Source organism: Rhodnius prolixus, unplaced genomic scaffold (assembly GCF_049639745.1).
Source record: "Rhodnius prolixus isolate KJV_2025 unplaced genomic scaffold, Rpr scaffold_4, whole genome shotgun sequence".
Taxonomy (NCBI): Eukaryota; Metazoa; Arthropoda; class Insecta; order Hemiptera; family Reduviidae; genus Rhodnius; species Rhodnius prolixus.
This window is the reverse complement of record NW_027411614.1, coordinates 41,996,059-42,016,286: the sequence shown is the minus strand read 5'-3', so window position 1 is coordinate 42,016,286 and position 20,228 is coordinate 41,996,059. Positions and strand designations below refer to the sequence as shown.

The following is a 20,228-nucleotide window of genomic DNA, read 5'->3' as shown; positions in this document are numbered from 1 at the left end:
ACATGTGTTTTAAAGATGTTTGCTTGGCGCTATTTACGAACTAATAATTTTAAAGGTGGCTTATAAAAAATCAGGTGCTTATATTTTTTTAAATAATTTTTATTCAAAACTAAAAGTATATTTACTTTTATTATGAAAACTTTTTCTTGATAAAAGTTTAGTGTGGGAAAGAGAACCGGCGCAGAACAGATGCGCAGAGGGTCTTTTTTGGATTTCTTGTTAGGAAGTTTGTTTTGAGTTGGGTGCAGTTAGTAACAATCCCGTGTTCAGTGGTAGATAAGTTGAGTGAAGTCAGCCATGAAGAGACATACTTGATTGTAAGGTCCCGGCCGTCTTAAAATGAGGCCTAGAAGGGCCAGAAGGGCACCAACGGTGAGTTTGTTTATGTAGATATTCGGTTTACTTTCTTAGATTTACCATAACTTGTTGTTTATCTATGGTTTATGAAAATGTGAGGCAAAGTTTTTATACCGCAGGATTCTGGTGATGAATCTTCGGGTTATAAAGCACCGGGTGTTTGGAGTAGAGAACTTAGAAACAGATTTGTGCTGACTTCAGGAAAGCGGAGCCTACGTTTTGAAGGAAATGGTAATTACAAATACTTTTTCATTGTTTAAATTTGAGACTTTAAGTTTGTTATAATGCACAATTTTTCTGTATTAACAAAATAGCACTATGAAGTAGTATTTGGCACTAACTTCTTTCGAGACAAATTTTAAATTTGGAAGGTTACAAGTAATAAGGAGGTTATGTATATTCTTCATGGCAGTTTTCACAAGTAATTTGGTGTGTTATTGACGGTAACGTCACGTAATTGGGACGAAGTAGTCAAAAATAATATAAAAATTCAATCATCACTTTTTCTGAGCACTATTCAGTGATATTTCTGCAGATTTTAGTTACGCAAGCCATTTAATACATTTTCTGAAATCTAGATTATTTAAATTTTAAAAGTTGTTAAAAAATTTATCGTTATAAATTTGAATTAGTACAAAAAGCCAGTGAGAAGAAGAAAATAAAATATTAATTTAGTGATGGGAGGAAAACAATTTTGAATACAGAAGTAAAACCCCCTTTGAGTTGGCAATTTCATAAGTTTACAGTTTGTTCGTTTTTTATGTCAAATTAGAAAGAGACAGTTTAACTATTTTTGTGAAGTATTTTTATAAAAAGGTTTCCCTTTTCTTACTCACTAAGGGTACTTAAATAGAAGAAATAAGTAAGTATTATCTCTAAAAATATTTCAATTGATTTTGAAATACAAAAAAATGGTTTTTAAACTAATTATTTGACGATAAAATGTTCTGTTAAATTTACGTATTGATTGTTCACATTTAATTTTTGTCCTCTGAAATATGAGGAAACAATATTCTTAGCTCGCCTTTAAGAAGTATGTGCAAACATGCATAAAATATATTATCGTTAACTGTACATTATAGTTGCACGAACCGTTGTAGAGTAGTTCTTTGTTTTATTACGTGAAAAAAAAAAAATTATGAATATTTCTTAACGATTATAAGCAATAGTAAACACAATTTAGTTATTAATTATTGTTATAAACAGTTATAAGATACATAAATATACATCTCTTAGGAATTTAAATTATAATAGAGTAATAGTTTGCTATTATTAAGTTATAACAGATTATTTACAAAATTGATTTTATCAGATTGAGAATTCTATACAATTAGTTTTCTATAATCGCGTCACTTCTTCAAGACATCCAGAAAAATCTTGATATCATCACTTTTCCATGTTGGTTGCAGCTAAATAAGCAAGAATTGTTTGGAAATAGGGGCTTGTATGCGATATTTTTAAGTGTAAATTCTACACTTTCACAATGTAGTATCATTGAATTGCTAAGATAGAGAAGAAGCGTAATGAGTGATAGGCGAATGTTGGTCTCTTTTACTTAAAAGATCATCTATTTAATAACGAAAAAAGGTGTCCTTTTAGATTATGGTGAGCTCGAAAAAACAGTGCTAATCTAAGAGTGGGAAATGGTGCTATCTTTGTTAGTCACTTAGTAAGAAGAGGTCGTTGAATAAGACTAGAGCATTTGGAGAGGATTGAACAGTAAGAGTCCTGCAATGCTTAGATAAGCAAATCTGGTGGCGTGAAAAGGTGTGGAAGGCTGTGTAAATGATCAAAACGATTTAAAGAGGAATGGGAGTTCTAAAGAGGGTAGAATGGGGTTGCAGAGAAAGTCATAGTTCTCGATTGAATGTAAACGTAAATATTAGGAATGTAGAATGGAACCCTTCAAATATTTTTTAAATGTTTTTGATTGCTTACAGTATTGATTTATATAAGAAATAGAATTCTGAAAGTAGTTCTATACTTTTCCAAATAGCTCTAGAACTCTTCTCCATATTTAATAAATAAGTAACCTGTTTTTGGGAACTAAGTGAAGCTAAAAGACGATGTATTGTTATTATTGAAATAGGTCCGATTTCAGGTTTTTGCCTTGAATTTAATTTGATTTGTTCAATAAATATTCGTGAGTAACACCCTCAGATTAGTATTGAACGTAAGGCCGCTTTAAGTATTAGAAACTACTTTAAACAAGTCGTAGGTATGGCTATCTTTCACCGTAAATAGAATTACTAATCTCTATGGGAGTTATGCTTGTTAAAGTGAGCAGTATTGTTTTACCTACGTTATAAAGTGCGTTATTAATTTAAATATACTTATTATCAATTTTAACTTTTGTTGATTTATTAGCGTGAAAAAAATGGATATGGATTATATGTATCGGGTGCTTTTTTGGGGGATAAAAATGAGTTAATAATTAGCTGATTTGCTAGTGTATAAAGATGAAAGGGTTAATGTTAAATGTGACATGAATTAATATTCAATTGTTGTTGATAAGAACTAAGTATACTGTTTAAGTGATTAGAATTCGGTAAAATTAGAGCAACGTTTGATTTTTTTTTACAGATATTGGTACTAACTTGAATTTTTTTGTCTAAATACTTAGGTGGCCGCCCAAAACGTAGTGTTCGCAGTTGCCGTATATCAGTGTTGTCCCATGCTGCACGATATACCCTTTCGCAGACCGAAGATGAAGAGGAAACTATTTTTACCCCTCAACCTGCCACAAGAAGGTAAGTAGAACCATTTTAATCGCCTCGTCTAGAGGGTTGTTAGATTTGTGGCGCAATTTTATTTTGTTAAATAAATAAATTAAATGTTTGAAGAACACAGTGATTGACTTTGGTCTTACATTTTACTGTCAGCGTTTTAGTCCCAAGAGGGAAATACCATTCGTTATATTGAATTAAAAGACACAAGCTCTCCTATTGTACCCGTGAACTTATTCTTCTACTGCAAAGTAAGTGTGACGGTGACCGTAAAAAATAGTAGTCAGAAGGAGCTATGTACGAACTATGTCCTGTTGTGTAAGAAACTCGCGATGAAGTTCTTCACTTTTTTCTTGAAGAGGGCCCTATGGCAGAGTGTTATGTTGATGGAACAAGATTATTTGTGGAACTAAAGTGGAGCTTTTTCTAGTCCGATTTAGTTGTTGATAGGATTCCTAGTGTTCAATGGGTACGAATTCGTGATCAGTTATTACTCCTTATAGTTTCTTTCCAGTGCACTGCCAGCCTCCGGACAGTGTTCTCTCGTTACAGACAACACTGTCCATCACCGGACAGTGAGCTGTAAGAAGCCCCTAGGAAGAGAAAATCTAAGGGTCCAGCTGCTGGATTCGAACCTGGGACCTCCGCGTGGGAGTCCAGTATGCTAACCGCATAGCTAATCCCTTCCCTTTTCCACTTTTTCTTAATTTACATCCTTCATCAGCTTCATTTGACTGCAATTCGAGCAGTGAATACCTGCCTCAGGAATTTTTATCTTTTCTGTACTATAGAATCGGTAGCCAATGATATCTTTAGAAAATGTCAGTTTTTTCTTGGGGTTAGATTTTATACAACAGTTTCCTGTAAAGTTCTGTCAACGTAGACTTGTACCTGCTTTCTTTAAAGTTTGAATCACCGAAGTTAAATTTTGGAATTTAACGTTAGGCACTGATCGGAAATACCTTTCTTAAAAAAGAGCTTACGAAGCGATTTTGTTTTTATTAGTGATGTTAAATGCTTAATGCAGCGAAAGATACAGTCAAGTTTATGTAAAATATTGAATTATTTCGAAATGATCTATTATTTTCAGAAATACTCCTCCTAAGTATAAACTAATTACAGTGTTGTGTAGTTTACTTACTCATTTGTGTTGAATGGATCAATGTGATGGTGAATTTTTCATCATACACCTATTATTTTTGCTCTATAGCTTTGAAATTAATGGGCATTTTTATTGTTTGTTAATTTCTATTTGATTTCAGATTATTTATAAATGTAATTTTCAGGATCAGAAGACGAATGTCCACACAGATAGACAAGAAGTTGTCGGAACGGGCACACAGATCGGAAGAAAGATCCAGAAGAGTGGATAGAGAAATTATTGAAAAAACTACGCCAGTCGGTAAATGCTTTAAATAAATAACTGATCAATTGTTTAGATTTTCAGTCCAAAAAATTTCTTTTTAACAGCCGTTACTAAGATTAATTAGATGCAGCTTTTCATGTAATTTCATATCGCTTTGGGATCTAAAAATTTAACATATTTTACAAATTCAAGGAATATTATTTTTTCATGCAGTGTGTTTCTCGTTAAGTTAATGGAATATTTCTTAATACTAAGAATACAAGTATTTCTAATTTCACTGGAATTTTAACGTCCCGTTGGGAATCCCAGCCTAAGAACACAATAACGTCGTAACACTCATAACGTGCAACTAATTAGGTACAGTGATACAGTGAATCAATAATAATCTCAGATCTTATCACATTCACATTAAAGAAATAATCACTTTTCGGATAAGTCCATCCTAGTTATGGTCAAAATCGATAATTTAAAAATTAGAAAAACAATTCATTGCCAATTTTTTTTTTCAATTTATAGTACATTTAAAAAAAAGAAAGTCATTGTCTCATTTTCCCCCAACCTTAAAGCATTGATAACAAAACAATAACAAGAAAGTGCCTTTTGTTAATTAACGTAGGTTTAGCTACTGCCTTCACTTTTCAGAAGAATGATCACTTGTTTTTTTTTACACTTTTTAAAACTGTACATTAAACTGTTTCGGATCCTGATGGAGAAGCCACGAAGTTCATAGAAAAGCCTTGGAGCCATTTTGAGAAAGTGAACTAAGCATTGAATGAAGAGGTACTTATGGTTGAGGAAATTTCTTTAAACTAGACTTCAATTATACATTTAGCCCCTCTTAATAGCGCCTGACAGAAATGACCGCATTTTTCTGAAAAGTGGTACTTTAGAAGGAATCTATCCCCCCTTTTACTTCTGAAGTTCCTTTCGTCAAATTTACCGGAAAAAGTTTTTCATTTTTTAAATGTGTTTTTCAAATAGCTCCGGCAAACTGAAAAAAAAAAATGCATAATAGTTGATTTCATTTTGAGATTATCATGTATGTTTCGGGAGAAACATACTAATTACGAGGAAGTCTTGGTAAGGAACATGAGATGTTTTCGCCGACTATTAAAAGAAAAATCCTGAAGTTTTAGCAAAAAGAGTTTTTTTTTGTTTTTCTTTTCTGAAATGAAACTTTGTTTAAATTGATTATATATTTTTGTTCTAGATGGGATTAGGAGAAGTACTAGACAACGAAAAGTAGCATGTAGATATGAAGATTGTAACGATTCTTGGATAATGGGACAGCAATCTTTGAGGGGGTACCCTTCCTTCAGTGGACAACGCCGAACAAAAGGTTTCTACGAACATATAAACATTTTTGTGTTGCAACATTTATTTATTTAAAAGTAAAAATCAACGTTATGTAGTGGAGACCAAATGATTCCCAAAAAAATAAAATAAAATAATGATAATATTTTGATACCGGCTTTTCTTCCAAGGAGCTTTTTTACTATCTACTGATGGACTTAAGCTGCCATTTTCACATACATCTCGTTAGTACAGTAAAGAGTTGCGTACCACAAAGGGTCAAACTCATATATTACATCGAACTGTTTACCGAATAGTAGTTACCTTAAATTAGACAGTACATTTTAATGGAACTGTTAGAACATTAGAAAAAGTCTAATGAGCACACTCTCACGACTTTCTCCTCCCTCTACCTATGTAGTTGGGGTTTTTTGTCAACTAGTATTTTTACCAATAATTAATTGATTTATATTACATAATACAAACCAATGGAACTATTTTAGAAAAAATCTAATAGGCACACGCACACTACTACAACTTACGAAAGATAAGATACAACTTACGAAAACTTATACATATAGAGATTAAAGTTCGCTATATTCGAGCTAAATTTCATAAAATCTGGATATTGTAAGGGGTGGAGGTGAGGGAAATTGAGGGTTAAAAGTTCAAGGGTACAACATAAGAAAAGGTCGGTAATGTATGCTGGTAAATGCATTTTGTACTTGATTTTTTTTAATAATTAACGTCTTAATTATTACTTTTTTTTAAAAAACAAAAAGTTAAACGGGTGCTACATTTTACTGGACAAATATTTTGTATACGAAAATGACTAGTATAAGGGTTTGTGACTTCTAATAAATTCTAAATAAAATTAATGAATCTAGCTGTCTAAGAGTGAAGGGTGAAGAAGGGCAGTGACTATATAACAAATTCTATGTTTTCTTTTGTATTTGTTTAGAAACAGTAAAACAGGAACCCGTAGGAGAAGAAGAGGAAGAAGAAGAAGAAGATGATGATGATGACGACGACGATGAGGACGAAGAAGAGGAAGATGCTGAAATGGATGTGGATAGAAATGAAGATAGTCTTCAAAATGGGGATGAGCCTACTGAGACTAAAAGATCACTCAGAACAACGAGGCAATCTAAGGTTTGCAATTCAATACTCAAATTTGGCTTCTAAAAAAATTACTCTCATTATTTTAGGGTATTCTAAATCTGAATTTAATTTAAATTGAAATAGAAAAAGGTGGATAGTAAGTCATAAATTTTTTCAGTTGAACAACCATATGGACAGCCAAGTAAAAAATTATAAGACGCGTGAAAGGAAGAGGGATAGCTCCCAAGAAGGAGATGTAGAAAACAATGCAGAAAATGAGAATGCAAACGATACTTTTAACATGTACAACAAAGTTAAGAGGACGAGGGCGCCACCGAGGTCCAAAGTGGGTTAGTAAAATATTATTCAAATATTTGTGAACTAAATCATATTACTACAAATAGGCTAACAATCTATATTGTAACGACTTAATGGATCACCCTGCTAGGTTTTTCTCTTAGGTTTATTTAGTGAAGACCAGACTAATGAATCTTCTAATTTTTTCTTGCAAGTTGCAACTATTTAGAGGTAGTAGAACTTACTGTGTTAGTGTAGAAAAATTGCGAAATTATGTTTTGCTATTGTTAATGAACTATGACTCATAAAATGCAAACTTATCTTTTTGTAGCCCTTATGACAGTTTTTTATCTTTCTCCAAGCTACCGATTCCGCCTTGTTGTACATGTAAAGCGTGCTTCCCAAGAAATAAAATAACTCTACACTTTAAACGCACTAGTTATTTGTTTCATGGTGATTTGTGTTATTCAGGGAGTTCTGACGAGAGTGATAGTAATGATTCTTCTACTGTTGAAGAAAGAGTTGAACGAGTAACGAGGAACGTAAAATCTCGTAATCAACCTGTAAGAGTTCAGCGGAAGAAATACCATTTGAGGCAGACTAGGCCAACAGTTGAAAGGTTACAGATCAGTAAGTATATTCATATTGGACTTATTTTCCATTTATTTTTTATCTTGTAACTTTTTTCCTGTAACTGTTGATATGGATTTAGTAAGGATAGAACAGGTGAAAAGCAAAACTTATATAAGTGATACTAACAGCAACTTTAGAATTATTCTTTGCATATGAATTTATTAACTCATGTGATTTTGTATGTATATTTGCAGAAAAACGTAATATAAAAACCTAAACAACCAAAAAATATCAGTTGATTGTTGTTATGGCAGTTAGGAGACAAAAATATTCTACTACTACTTTGTGAATCAAGTTATACTAACCGCTTTGTGATGATTGTTGCGTAATTTCCTAAAATGTTAAGATATTTACAACATTTTTGGAAATTAACTCACATTGTAGTTATTCATAAAACTGTTGTATCCTTTTGAACAGGTTTTGTACCTAGGGCTAATTAGAGGAAATAATGTAAATACTAATTCATCACTCATAACGTGCGCAGCGCAAGAACCGCGCGATAGGACACACATGCTGAGGGAGGTTATTGCCCACTCAATGAGGCGGAGAAGAAGAAGGCCCTCCACATCGTCGTCGTCGAGCTCCTCATCCTCTGATGGCAACAGGTACGAGAGGAAGAAGGAGAGGCGTTCTGGAAAGAGGTAATACATTTGAATACAAATATGTAGGGGTGCTAGTAAGATAGTGGAAAGGTTAGGACAAACATATAGACAGTGCTAGAAATAGAGCTCGTTTTCTAAGTTTTACCGCCAGATCCACTGCAAGTTATAAGATTTAATGTTGCTCTAGTCGTGTAAAAATAGGCTGTGCGTACTAAAAACGTTTCTCATTTGACACTGTCGATTCAAATCCTTCTAGAGTGTTAGGAGAGGATTCATTAAACTTAAGTAAATGCAACTAAGTTACCTCTGCAGGCACAGTGCTTAGTGAGTAAATGTTTCGAGTGTGAAAAGTATTGGGAGTTTGGAATTTCCACGGGTATTTCGAAATGTCATATTTTGAAGAAGAAAAAATGTTAATTGCAGGTTAGAATTGCTGGGAGGGCCCAAACAGCCGTCGGAACAGAAAACTGGTCTTCTGGCTGATGTGGCTCCGCTCAGTTTAGATCAGACAGTGAGATTTGATAACATCGGTGGTCTGGACAGGCATGTGTCCAGTCTGAAGGAAATGATTATTTTTCCTTTGCTGTATCCAGAGATTTTTGCCAAATTTGGAGTCTCACCGCCTAAAGGAGTTTTATTTCATGGACCACCAGGTAAATAACCAAATCGAGTACATTATATGATCCAATTTTTATTAATTTTATCCATCCAGGAGATCATTTGTAATGCATGCTTCTTTCCTGTATTTTAATAAATTGTGTTGCAGTTTACCATTTATATTTATTACCCATCTTTCAGCGTTTCATGTTATTTAATCATTACTTAGTCCTCCATCTCATCTCCTTGTGGTATAGAGGTTTATTTAATAATTTACCAATATATTAAAAACCCTTACTTTTTTGAATCTAATATTTCAAACAAGAGCGATTAATTTCAGTTTACTTAATTTTTTTCAGGTACTGGGAAGACATTAATGGCTAGAGCACTGGCAAACGAATGTAGCCAAGGAAATAAAAAAGTTTCTTTCTTCATGAGGAAAGGTGCTGACTGTCTCAGTAAGTGGGTAGGGGAAAGTGAACGGCAACTTAGGATACTCTTTGAGGAAGTAAGCTCGGTTAATTTGAAAATTTTATTTTTCTGTAAGCAGGATAAATGAAACGTCCAATTTTATTAATATGTTATTGATATTTTTGTGAAGCCTACTCCTCACTGTATTTCTTTCAAAACAAAATCAAGAAGGAATGCTCTTTACAGATTTCATTCATTACAGGCACATTCTCTCTAGACTCGTTGTCCCGCTCTAGACCTTAAATCTAATGTATTTATAAAACATTTCTCATTCCGAGCTGCTAATCTGAATTACTTGTGACTGGTAACTTACAACCTAATCATATTATTATCTATTTTTTATTTTCTCTCTCTTTTAATCACATATAGGCTCATCAGGCTAGACCTTCAATAATATTCTTCGATGAGCTGGATGGTCTGGCTCCAGTCAGATCTTCTAAACAAGATCAGATCCATGCCAGTATCGTGTGCACTTTATTAGCGTTAATGGACGGACTGGATAATAGGGGTGATATTATCCTAATAGGTAAGTTAAATATATTATTTAAAAACAAAAACAAAATTCTAGGCAAATAACAAATTAAAAATATTTATTTTAATAATACTGTTTTAATTAAGGAGCTACCAATAGAATTGACTCAATAGATCCTGCTCTTAGACGTCCTGGAAGGTTTGATAGAGAATTACATTTCCCACTACCCGGAGTGAAGGTAATATGTCATTCTTTGTAAAATGCAGGGTTTTTAAAAATGAAGCACTTTGGACAAAAATAATTTTATGATTGACAACGTTTCACGATATTATCTGTTGCCCTGTGTTAAGCTATATTTATGCAAAGTTGCTAGGTTCATGAATAGGTATAAAAAATAATATTTCTGTACAAAGAAGCATCACCTTGTAACTAGGCAGTATCGTGATTATATTGTGGGAAGTCATTAAAATTCCCTTTGATCAGAGTACTCTTAATTATACTTCAGTGACTAGTACCAATATTTAATGAAGTTATAAAAATTTATGAACTTGTATTTTATTCATTTATTAGTATATAATTTAAAAACCATAAAAAATATCTCTAAATGGAAATTGGATTGATCCATTCTGCTTGATACATCGTTGATTTTATCCGTTTTTACACTTTTTTTCTTTGTAATCAGTTCCCAATTTAAAAACCTCTAACTTACTGCGCTGTACTACTACTTAACTGAGTGTGTCACTCAATTGACTCTAAACGTTTTACTCAGAGAGTAAATGTAGTGAGGGACAAAAGCTTTATAAGTGGAAGTCAGTTCTTTACATCTTACTGGAAAATCAACCTTTGATGATAGATGAAAATATAAAACATCTTTGAAGTAGGGGAAATATGTGAATTATGTCGGATGAAATCATCAATGTTAACAACATATGCCAACAAATATTGTTAATTTATATTGACCGCTATTATTTACCTTTGTGTCACACACAGTCTTGTTGAACACCGATTTCTTTGCCATAGGGGAGGTTTCATCCAAAAACGTTTTTTGTGTTAAATTTTATTTTAAATTTTGTATAATCTTTGTTTGTATTTTGATTTAAATTTTGTGTACCTGCTTTGATAATTTTCTTTTAAGATTCTAAAGTTGTGTGGTCTCGGGTATTATTTTCTTTTTCTATTTGAAGGAAAGACGTGATATACTCAGTATATATGCGAAGTCTTGGGCAAATAATGCTGTCCTGAATCGTATGGCCGAAACTTCAGCAGGCTATTGTGGATCTGATTTGAGGGCTTTGTGCACTGAAGCAGTTATCCAAGCGCTAAGAAGAACTTACCCTCAAATTTATACGTCGAATCAAAAATTTCTATTAGATAAGGATAAAGTCAAGGTTTGTGCTATAAATTTATATGAATTTCTTTCTAATTAATGATAGAATTGAAATATTTTTGTAAATTAGAAGCCTAGGGTTCACAGTTTTCTTTTGTATATATTATATGTAATATACTAATTTCAGGTAGAAAGAATAGACTTTGAAAGAGCTCAGAGATCAATAGTACCTGCTTCTCAACGAGCATTAACTGCTTTAGGAAGAAAATTGCCTCAGTACTTAGAGCCGCTTCTAGGCGAACCCCTAGCGTCTGTGCTGACGCATGTGGCTGATATGTTTCCAGCAGCTTTCAACAAAAATTTGGGAAGGTAATAATTGTTAAATTGCGTACAAAAATTCACTGTTGAATTTCGGGATCTTTATTATAATCCAGATTTCATCTATTTGCAGCATTCGTGTAGTTCGAAGTCCAAGACTGTTAATAGTAGGCCAAGCAAAACAGACTTCCATATTGGCTACCTCTTTGTTGTATAAACTGGAACACTGCCCACTTGTTTCTGTTAGCCTAGAGAGTTTGTATTCTGATTGTTCTAGGAGTCCAGAGGAAGCTCTAACTAGGGTAAGTATTGAACAGTTTTACTATAACACTAAAAGAACTATTAGCTGCATGCCAACAAATTGTATCTTACAGAACATATAAAGTTGCAACTGCTAAGGTTAATGCGGTGTTCCAACAATTTTTAAGTAATCGGCGTTGAGTTTCAGTCTTATTCACGAGCAAGCTCAATGCACTCATCCATACAATGATGACATTTTAAAATTAGTTTTCATGTCCATGATTGTATTCGGATGGATGACCTTTGCTCCACCTCATTTTGTAAGATTTTGTCAATCCTTTATGTAAGAATTATAGATAAAATTGTATCTTTGTCAGTTGTTTTTCTGATCTTTTGCAAGTCGGAGATGAGATCGATCCACCATATTTTTTCCCCCTAGTAAGAGGAAGTTAGAGGATATATTAGCCATTTTATCAGAGATCTTAATGGCCTTGGAGTTTGCGTTATCTCATCTGGCAATAACACCAATACTTAAGCCGATAGCTGGAACTCACAATCATCCAGGGCTTGTAGGTATTTGCTGAATATAACTTCTTGTTAGGTGAAGCCACAGTCAAAACTCTATTATCATTCTCATTCGCTTAGATTTAAACCTTTTTCCCGTTAAAGACACATACAGTCTGTAGTAAAATCTCGTGATATTTAAGAGATAAGATTTTAGGTCGTTGTGGACTTGACTTTTAGTAACATAAGCCACCCATTTTATCGCCACCTATTATCTGGGCGTGCAATTTTTTGCAATTGCAGTTACATTACGTAAAATTAATATTTAATTTAATTTAAAGTAATATTTAATGTAAACACTTAGTAATGCCTTATTTTGCTTTATATGTCGTTTAATTCTTAATCTTATATTATGTTGACTTAAATGTGAAGGTGTTTAAAGAGTTGCCGCATAGCTCCGGATCAATATTGTGGTTTGGTGATATTCATTTGTGGTGGAAGACTGTATCAGACACGGTAAAAGCTGTTTTGTCGTCTTTAGTTTCTCTTTTGGACACTTCGTTACCAATATTTTTTCTGGCAACTTCGCCAACTAAAATTCTACCAAAGCAGGTGAGAAAAGTGTTTAGTAAAGCTAAAATATTTTTTTCTTTTTATATTTCTCTAAAAAACTCAACATCAATCTATTACTTAAAACTGCATCTATTTCTTTTTTAGGTATCTGATCTCTTCAGAGTATATAGAAATGAAATTTATGAAATTCCGCGACCAAGTCGCGAACAAAGAGAAAATTTCTTCAGACCAATTTTTCGAATAAAAGCATTGAAAAGACCACCGTCGCCAAGGAAGAAGAAAGGTCTGTGAATTTTAGTTATTTCCATCATTAGAATGTGTTTTAGAAGAAAAATAGTGTTGACAGTTAATGTGATTCTACGCCCTCTTTCTACTTTTTTGTTGTAGAATAATTGACCATTTTTTTCAAACTTGAAGGTCCATTATAAGGTAGTTGTTAGTTGAGTTAGAATTAATATTGCATACGTTTTTTCTGGAATTTGAAAAAACTGGTTTAAATACATTATGTTTTGGGCCACAAAAAATTATGTTTTGAGTTGAAAATCTTGTTAATTCAAATTGGTATTTTCATTTTGTTAAAGATGCCCTTCTACTGGTGCCAGTTTAATCAAACATTTTTTTACATTTACGTTTTCTTCCCGTCATCGCTACATTCGCTGATGAAATAGCAATCGTCGAACATTTATTCCATAATTGTCACCAGTCACAGGCAGCAACATTTAACTAAATTGCTGTAGTGGAAGAGATTTGTAATGTAAAAATCAACGAAGGAAAAATCACCAATGCTATATTCACTTTACGTCGCGGGACGTTCCCCAACTGTCTTTTAACGTTACATTGCAAAAGACAGAACCTAAATAAATTTCTGCTAAGTAAACACATGAGATTACTTATTACTTACATTACAATTAAAATAAAAAGTTACAAGTATGATAATGCGATGTGAAAATTATGGAAAGTTGAGAATGTCTAAATTATATAATAGTGTTTAATATTATGTAATAAAGTTTATTACATAATAAAGTTGAAATTATCAGTTAGTATCAAATATATCGATGAAAAAAGAAATTAAAATAATAAATACATTAAAAAATAGTAATACTCTAAAAATCTAGCGTTTTTTCCAAAATAAGATTTTCTAATAAAAGCTAATTACTGTAAAATTAATTTATTAAGTTAATGCTCTATTTTCCATTTCTGACCAACTTTTTCCCTGCGTTGAATAGATTCTAGATTCTTGAAGTGTTATTACATTTTATAAAATGTTTTTATAAATTTGTCGTATTTGATGTTGTAATAATTGGTTTCATTATGTTACAGAGGAAATGGTTAAGCTGGAAATTGCTCCTCCAGAACCTGCACCCAAAATGTCTGAAGAAGAACTTAAAGCTATATATAATGAAGAAGAAAATACACTTAGAGAACTTAGGATATTCCTTAGACAAATATGCGCTAAACTAGCCAGAAATAAACAGTAAGTTTTCAAGAAGGATCTTAAAGCCATATCTCCAGGGTTCTTGAGGAATCCCTGTATAAAAACTCAATAATACCACTCTTATCGCTGATACCTCTAAAACTGAAATAAAACATTTGGAGCCGGCAGAGAAAGCTGATGTGAGAAAGTTGATTACTTAGGTTCTTTCCCTGGAGGAAGTGGTTCACACCAGGGAGCTGTTTACTTCCGGCTTCCTGGGCTTGCCTAGAGATTGTGGGATGTTATTGGATGTGAGAACCTCCAAAATTATAATTTGTTGTGCCATTTTTAGAATCTGGGATGAGAGTTGGGGAACTTTTGCACCAGAGAATGTTTATTCTTATCTGTCATTCCTTCTCACTCTTTTGAGATCCTGGGTAGATACCATGTGTTGGATGAGGATATATCCTCTCAAGGAGTATACCTATTCTTAACTTCAGGCTTCCTATTTTTCTTGGAGATTTTCTGTGGTTTCCTCGGGGTGCTTGTGAAGGTTGGTAAAACGCTCCAAAGTTTTATTTTAAGGTGATATGATTATAATATCTTGTGAAGGTGGGAATGACTGATTCCCCACTTTACCTAGTCATCAAATATCTTGGTTTAGCGAACCTATGGGCGAACTTCACTCATCTTCTCTTGTAAGTTCATCCAATTTTACGTATTGAACTCTATACAACACTTTCACTAGTCAATTTACAATTTAATAAGTTAAACATCTGTGATAGAATATATTTAATGATTTGTCAAACGCATTACATTTAATTGGTATTTCTGTTAAGTTTATTATTACCTTTTTTTAGGTTCTACATGTTCTCCAAACCAGTAGACATAAACGAAGTTCCTGATTATCTTCAGATTATCAAGGAACCGATGGATCTCGAAAAAATGATGACCAAAATTGATTTGCACAAATACACTTGTGCTCAGGATTTCCTCAATGATGTAGATCTAATGGTTAAGAATGCCCTTGAATACAATCCTGACAGGTATTTTTGTCTTCTTTTAGATATATCTTGACAAAATCGAGAGAAGACTCACAAAAGTTCATCTCGATCTGACAAGCTCATTGCTTGAGGACTCACTTCCTCTTCAATCAATTTACTATTAATTTTAATTTTTATATTTCTTTTAGTGTTTGTTTTCTCTTGAACCCCTCATCTTTTTGTGATCCTTGGTTGTTTTATTCATACAATTAAGGTTTTTTAAGTACTAGATAAGTTTTTACAACTTTTTTAAATAATGTTTTCTGTTATTTAATCAAGGGACCCGGCGGATAAGTTGATACGTCATCGTGCTTGTTACCTTAGAGATACTGCTTATGCATTAATAAAGGCGGAAATGGACTCGGATTTCGAGGACAACTGTCGTAATATTAGAGAAGCAAGACGGAAAAGAGATTTTGGGGAACAGTTGACAGTGCCAGAATTTTTCCCGGAAGAAGATAATCAAGTTGAAGTGAATGGAACAGAGAATGGTCTATCACAGCAGAGTAACGATCTGGAGGGGAAAGATGATACAGGTAAATAAGGAATAGTATTGCAGTCATTCAATTTTAAAAAATTACTTTTCACCGGAAGTAAGATGAATAGGTAATGGTTTTGGATAAATTATTAGGATGTTGTGGAAAGTCTGTGAGCTCAGTTTGTTTTGGGGTATAAATTCAAGTGAGGGAGATGACAAGGGTCCTCATTATCTCGTTGTGGACCCAATTATATACTCGTATTTTCGCTGGTAATTTCTTCAGGTATCGTGGTGTCTTTTCTCAGCGTAAAACTCGAATAACGCTCAATAATGAATGACAACTGCCAGTCATACATAATACACCTAGTATTATGAATTATATTCTGATTAAGTTTATCTACAGGCAAACTAGCTCATCACACACACACTCTTCACTTCACTACACATTGACTTTTCAAACGTTTCCATGAGCCTGATACAGATGTGAACTAAATAGATCTTTTAGATCGCAATAGGTTTGCATTTTATTATTGACCTAACTTTCTTTTCATTCCACAATCTCTAATAATTGTAACTACAATCCTCCCTATTATTTAATATGGTGTTCACTTTCACCATAGTTAAAAGAATTTATTTACATTTAAAATTGAAATAATTTTAAAATTGAAGAGTACGTTTTGTGAGTGGTTTGCACCAGATTATTTTTCTTGCTGTTTAGATCAAATAAAAGAAGAGGAGAAGATGGGGGACGAAGGGCAAAGGAAAGGAGATTCTGAGAGAAGAAAGAGAAGAAAGAAGACTACGTGGTCGAAAGGGTGTATTGCAAAAAGACAGAAAAAGTCTTCAGATGGTGGAGGAAATGTAAGTTAGATTTTTTTTTTATATGTTTGACTGTTTGAAATGAGGTTATTCTATCAAATCATAAAATCTGGATTTCCATAGGGACGTAAACTATGTATGCCCTGTAACTAGAGCTATGTTTTTTGTCAGCTCTACAGGGTGATAAGCTTAGTGAAACTTGTAAGACTCCTCAAGGGGAGATCTCAGAAGAGATCTTATCCTCATCCCTGTAGAATGCCTCACCCCGGCCATACTTCTGTAAAGAGAATATGCTTAAATGTGAGCTATTAATCGATGCTCCACAGACTCCGTACTTGGTGTATATAATGGGTACTCCGCCTTGGCCAGCGTGTCGTCCTCTCGTTACTTTCCATGTCTTGTGCCTCGACACTTAACTAGATTACGCTCTTGTGGTTCACCAAGGCCACCAGATTTCAGCGGCATTCGTTGACAATTTGCGATCTGAGTAGTACACTTTCAAAGCTTACAGGGCGGCCTATATGTAAGAAAACATGATTCTTCTGCCAGTACTGCCTCAAGAATTTATTTTATACAATTTATTTTAATTTTCAGATGCCTCAAGAAACTGTTAAAAATCTTTCACCTTCCTGTCAGTCTACCCCAGTGAAACAAGGTGGCAAAAGAAGTAGGAGTTCCAAATCTGAATCTGTCCAAGATAGTGATAAGGAAGATCTAGGTATATATATATATATATATATTTTAAGTATGTAATTAATTTAGTATTAAAATAAATTCGCCCAGCTTGTGCCCCTTTCCGTATATTACAATTCATCTTTCCAACTTCTGGTTGGAAACTAACGTTCTCTTAAATTAATCTACTTAGTCTTCTTTTTTAACTGCTCTCTGCTGTCTAAAAAATGTCCGGTAATCTCTCTGCAGTTAGTTTTTCTCAGAAGGTAGGAGGAGTTTCAACGCATTGCGATTTATTGACAAGCTTAAGTCTTTTCTAGAGAAGATAAATAATCTTAATGACTAGAAAGATTAACGCTTGCCTCTCAGTTCTGGGAGATTGATTTTTGAGGGTATCTTGAGAATAGTTGTCCTCTTTCTTCCCAAGTTACTCCTGGAGAGATCTGTCAGTATTCTCAATAGAGTTCAATTTTTTTAAATAGATTTTTAGATATAACATCTTTTTGTTCATTAACACCAATTTTGTCCCTATAATTAGGGTTATTATTTCTTTTTTGAGCAACTACATAATCTCCATTAATTTTTTCCAACATCATTGATGTCGCTCATGAGACAGTTTTTCGCAGGTTGTGAAGAAGAGGAGAGTACAAATCAACCAAATAATTTGGATATTGATTTAAATCAAACTGATCAGACAATTTCCTTAGAGGAATGTGATAAAGGTATATTGTTGGTAGAAACAAGTATAATTCATAAATATTTGGTTTACTATAAGAAATGCAATCTTAAAATATATTTTAAAAATTTTGTTCTAGAAAAAATCGTTATCAATAGGGAAACTCTAGACGGCCTCTTTAAGGAATGCATTCGTTTAACGGACTGTAGAGACGATTTTGATAGTTTAGTGGATTTGTACTCCATGCTAACAAGAACCGTAAATAGTTATTCCACGGTATATCATCGAATGGATATGCTAAAGGTAAATTTAATTTTATTAATTAATTTCAATTTCTTAAACTCCAAATCCACCGCTTTGAATATGGAGATGATTAAAATGATAGTATGTATTTTAAGAGTTAACTTTCCTCGCCTGTACAGGGTATTTTTCCCGCCGTAACGTGGTCACTCACTTCCTTCTCGAGGGCTTATCGCATGTTCTTCTCCAGTTCCTTTTTCAAGCACAAAGAGAAATTAGAATAATGGAAGCGCCGTACTATTCTTAAATTTTCTGATTTTGGAAGTCTCAACAGCTCATAGCCCTTGTTTGAGAGGGGATTGGAAACCTATTATACGACTGCACTGTTAAAATCATGAAATATAAGAAATATCATCAAGTAGTCACGACATGATCAAAAAGTAGAAAATAGCAAGAAGGATGAAATCGGCTTACTGGATTGCTTTTAATTATTTACTATCAATACACAGTCATTACACAAAATACATTTTCTTTCTTTACGGGGCGTTTCTTAAGCTTAAAAAAAGCTCAAGAGTACAGGGCTGTTGAGAATGTCAAACAAAAATATTAATTCTTTGATCTCATTTGGTAAAAGAAGAAGCATAAGTTATACGATTGCTATACTCCCTCTTACTAGAGTAGAGAATGTTAATTACACTTTTGTTGAAACTTGGTACTAGGAATAGGTCATTCGTTGTAACAGTTAAAAAATTACGAGTTTATTTTTATACTCTTCATTAAGTAGTTTCTTTTTTTTCTTGCAGGATTTAAAAACTCAGTTGTCACTGTTTGATAAGGAGCCTGTACTCTTTTCCGAAGAATCAGAAGCAGGCGATGAACATTCTTAGCACATTATTTCACCACAATCGTTTAGTACTTTTACTTCTGTTTTAAGAGTTAATTTTTTAAATAGTACATTTATAGAAGAATACCATAAAAGAAACCCTCAGGGCGATTTGAATATTTTTTATTATTTTATTTTAATTATTCTTTATTTTATACTCATGGTGTGATGACTGTTTAAATGTTACTTATGTATGTAAACACAATGAATATATAAAAACAAAACTAAAAGAGGAAGAAAGGAATAATTATTATCAATACAATGTGTTGACCGATGAATTATAATTCTTGTTGTCTACTATGTAAGTTATAAACATAAGGGGCACTTCTTATTTTTATCTAATTGACTTTTATTAGTTCCAGCCGAAAAAAATGTAAGAAAGAAAGTTTGTAAAAAAGAAGATTCCAGCTTTATTATCAACACTATAAAATATAATTACTTATTATTTATTTATTTTAATAATGTATATGTTTCTTTTAAATCATTTACCTGTTTTCCACTTTGGTTTTTACCTTTTTATAAATTCATTTTTCTGTAAAATTTTATTTATTTTAATTTTCCTTATCTTGATTATTTAACTTACTTGATTATTCTGGAAGAAATGCAAACAATATCATCAAGTGCTTTTACTTTGCAACTTGATTAGTCTATTAATTTTTTAGAATCATTAATTTGAAGTCTATGTGCATTCAATTTAGATTTCGACTGCAAAACACCTACTTCTGAAAGATAGTTTACGCATTTATTAATCATGCTGCTTTCGTCATAAACATTCCTTTGTGTTTAATGGTTGACAAGTGTCGAATTAAAGTATAATTATTTTGTTTAATGTAAATGAATGAATTTTAATCTAAGATACAAAAAAATAAAAAAAAATAGAGACTTTTCTTTAAAATTAAGCTTTAAGTAGAGTAGAGCAAATCACAGATCATGAATAATTTATTCGAGTTATGCACTTAGCTAAAAAAAGGTGAGTCTATCTTTTTAACTTAGGAGTTTTTGTTTCAGTCTATCTTTTTAACTAATATCTAAGAGTTTTTGTTTCATACAACTCTCTGAAAACAGAAATTGTCTCACGCTGAGTAGTGAAGAAAAAGTTTTAGATGTTTTTTGCAATTTCAAAAGA

At 32.8% G+C, this 20,228-nt stretch overlaps 1 protein-coding gene across 1 annotated transcript; it reads left to right on the top strand.

The window, feature by feature from the left end:
* Positions 1–119: 119 nt before the first annotated feature.
* Positions 120–19,642, top strand: LOC141455338 (ATPase family AAA domain-containing protein 2-like). The gene is made up of 26 exons (XM_074130286.1): positions 120–372; positions 477–588; positions 2,981–3,107; positions 4,370–4,485; positions 5,660–5,788; positions 6,704–6,894; positions 7,022–7,193; positions 7,612–7,770; positions 8,258–8,414; positions 8,799–9,028; positions 9,332–9,480; positions 9,813–9,969; positions 10,062–10,153; positions 11,100–11,303; positions 11,430–11,611; positions 11,694–11,862; positions 12,737–12,916; positions 13,022–13,160; positions 14,198–14,351; positions 15,152–15,337; positions 15,614–15,870; positions 16,531–16,673; positions 17,226–17,349; positions 17,930–18,025; positions 18,119–18,282; positions 19,023–19,642. The coding sequence occupies exons 1-26, from the start codon at positions 340–342 to the stop codon at positions 19,104–19,106; spliced, it is 3,906 nt and encodes a 1,301-aa protein (XP_073986387.1). The 5' UTR covers positions 120–339; the 3' UTR covers positions 19,107–19,642.
* The last annotated feature ends 586 nt before the right edge of the window (positions 19,643–20,228 follow it).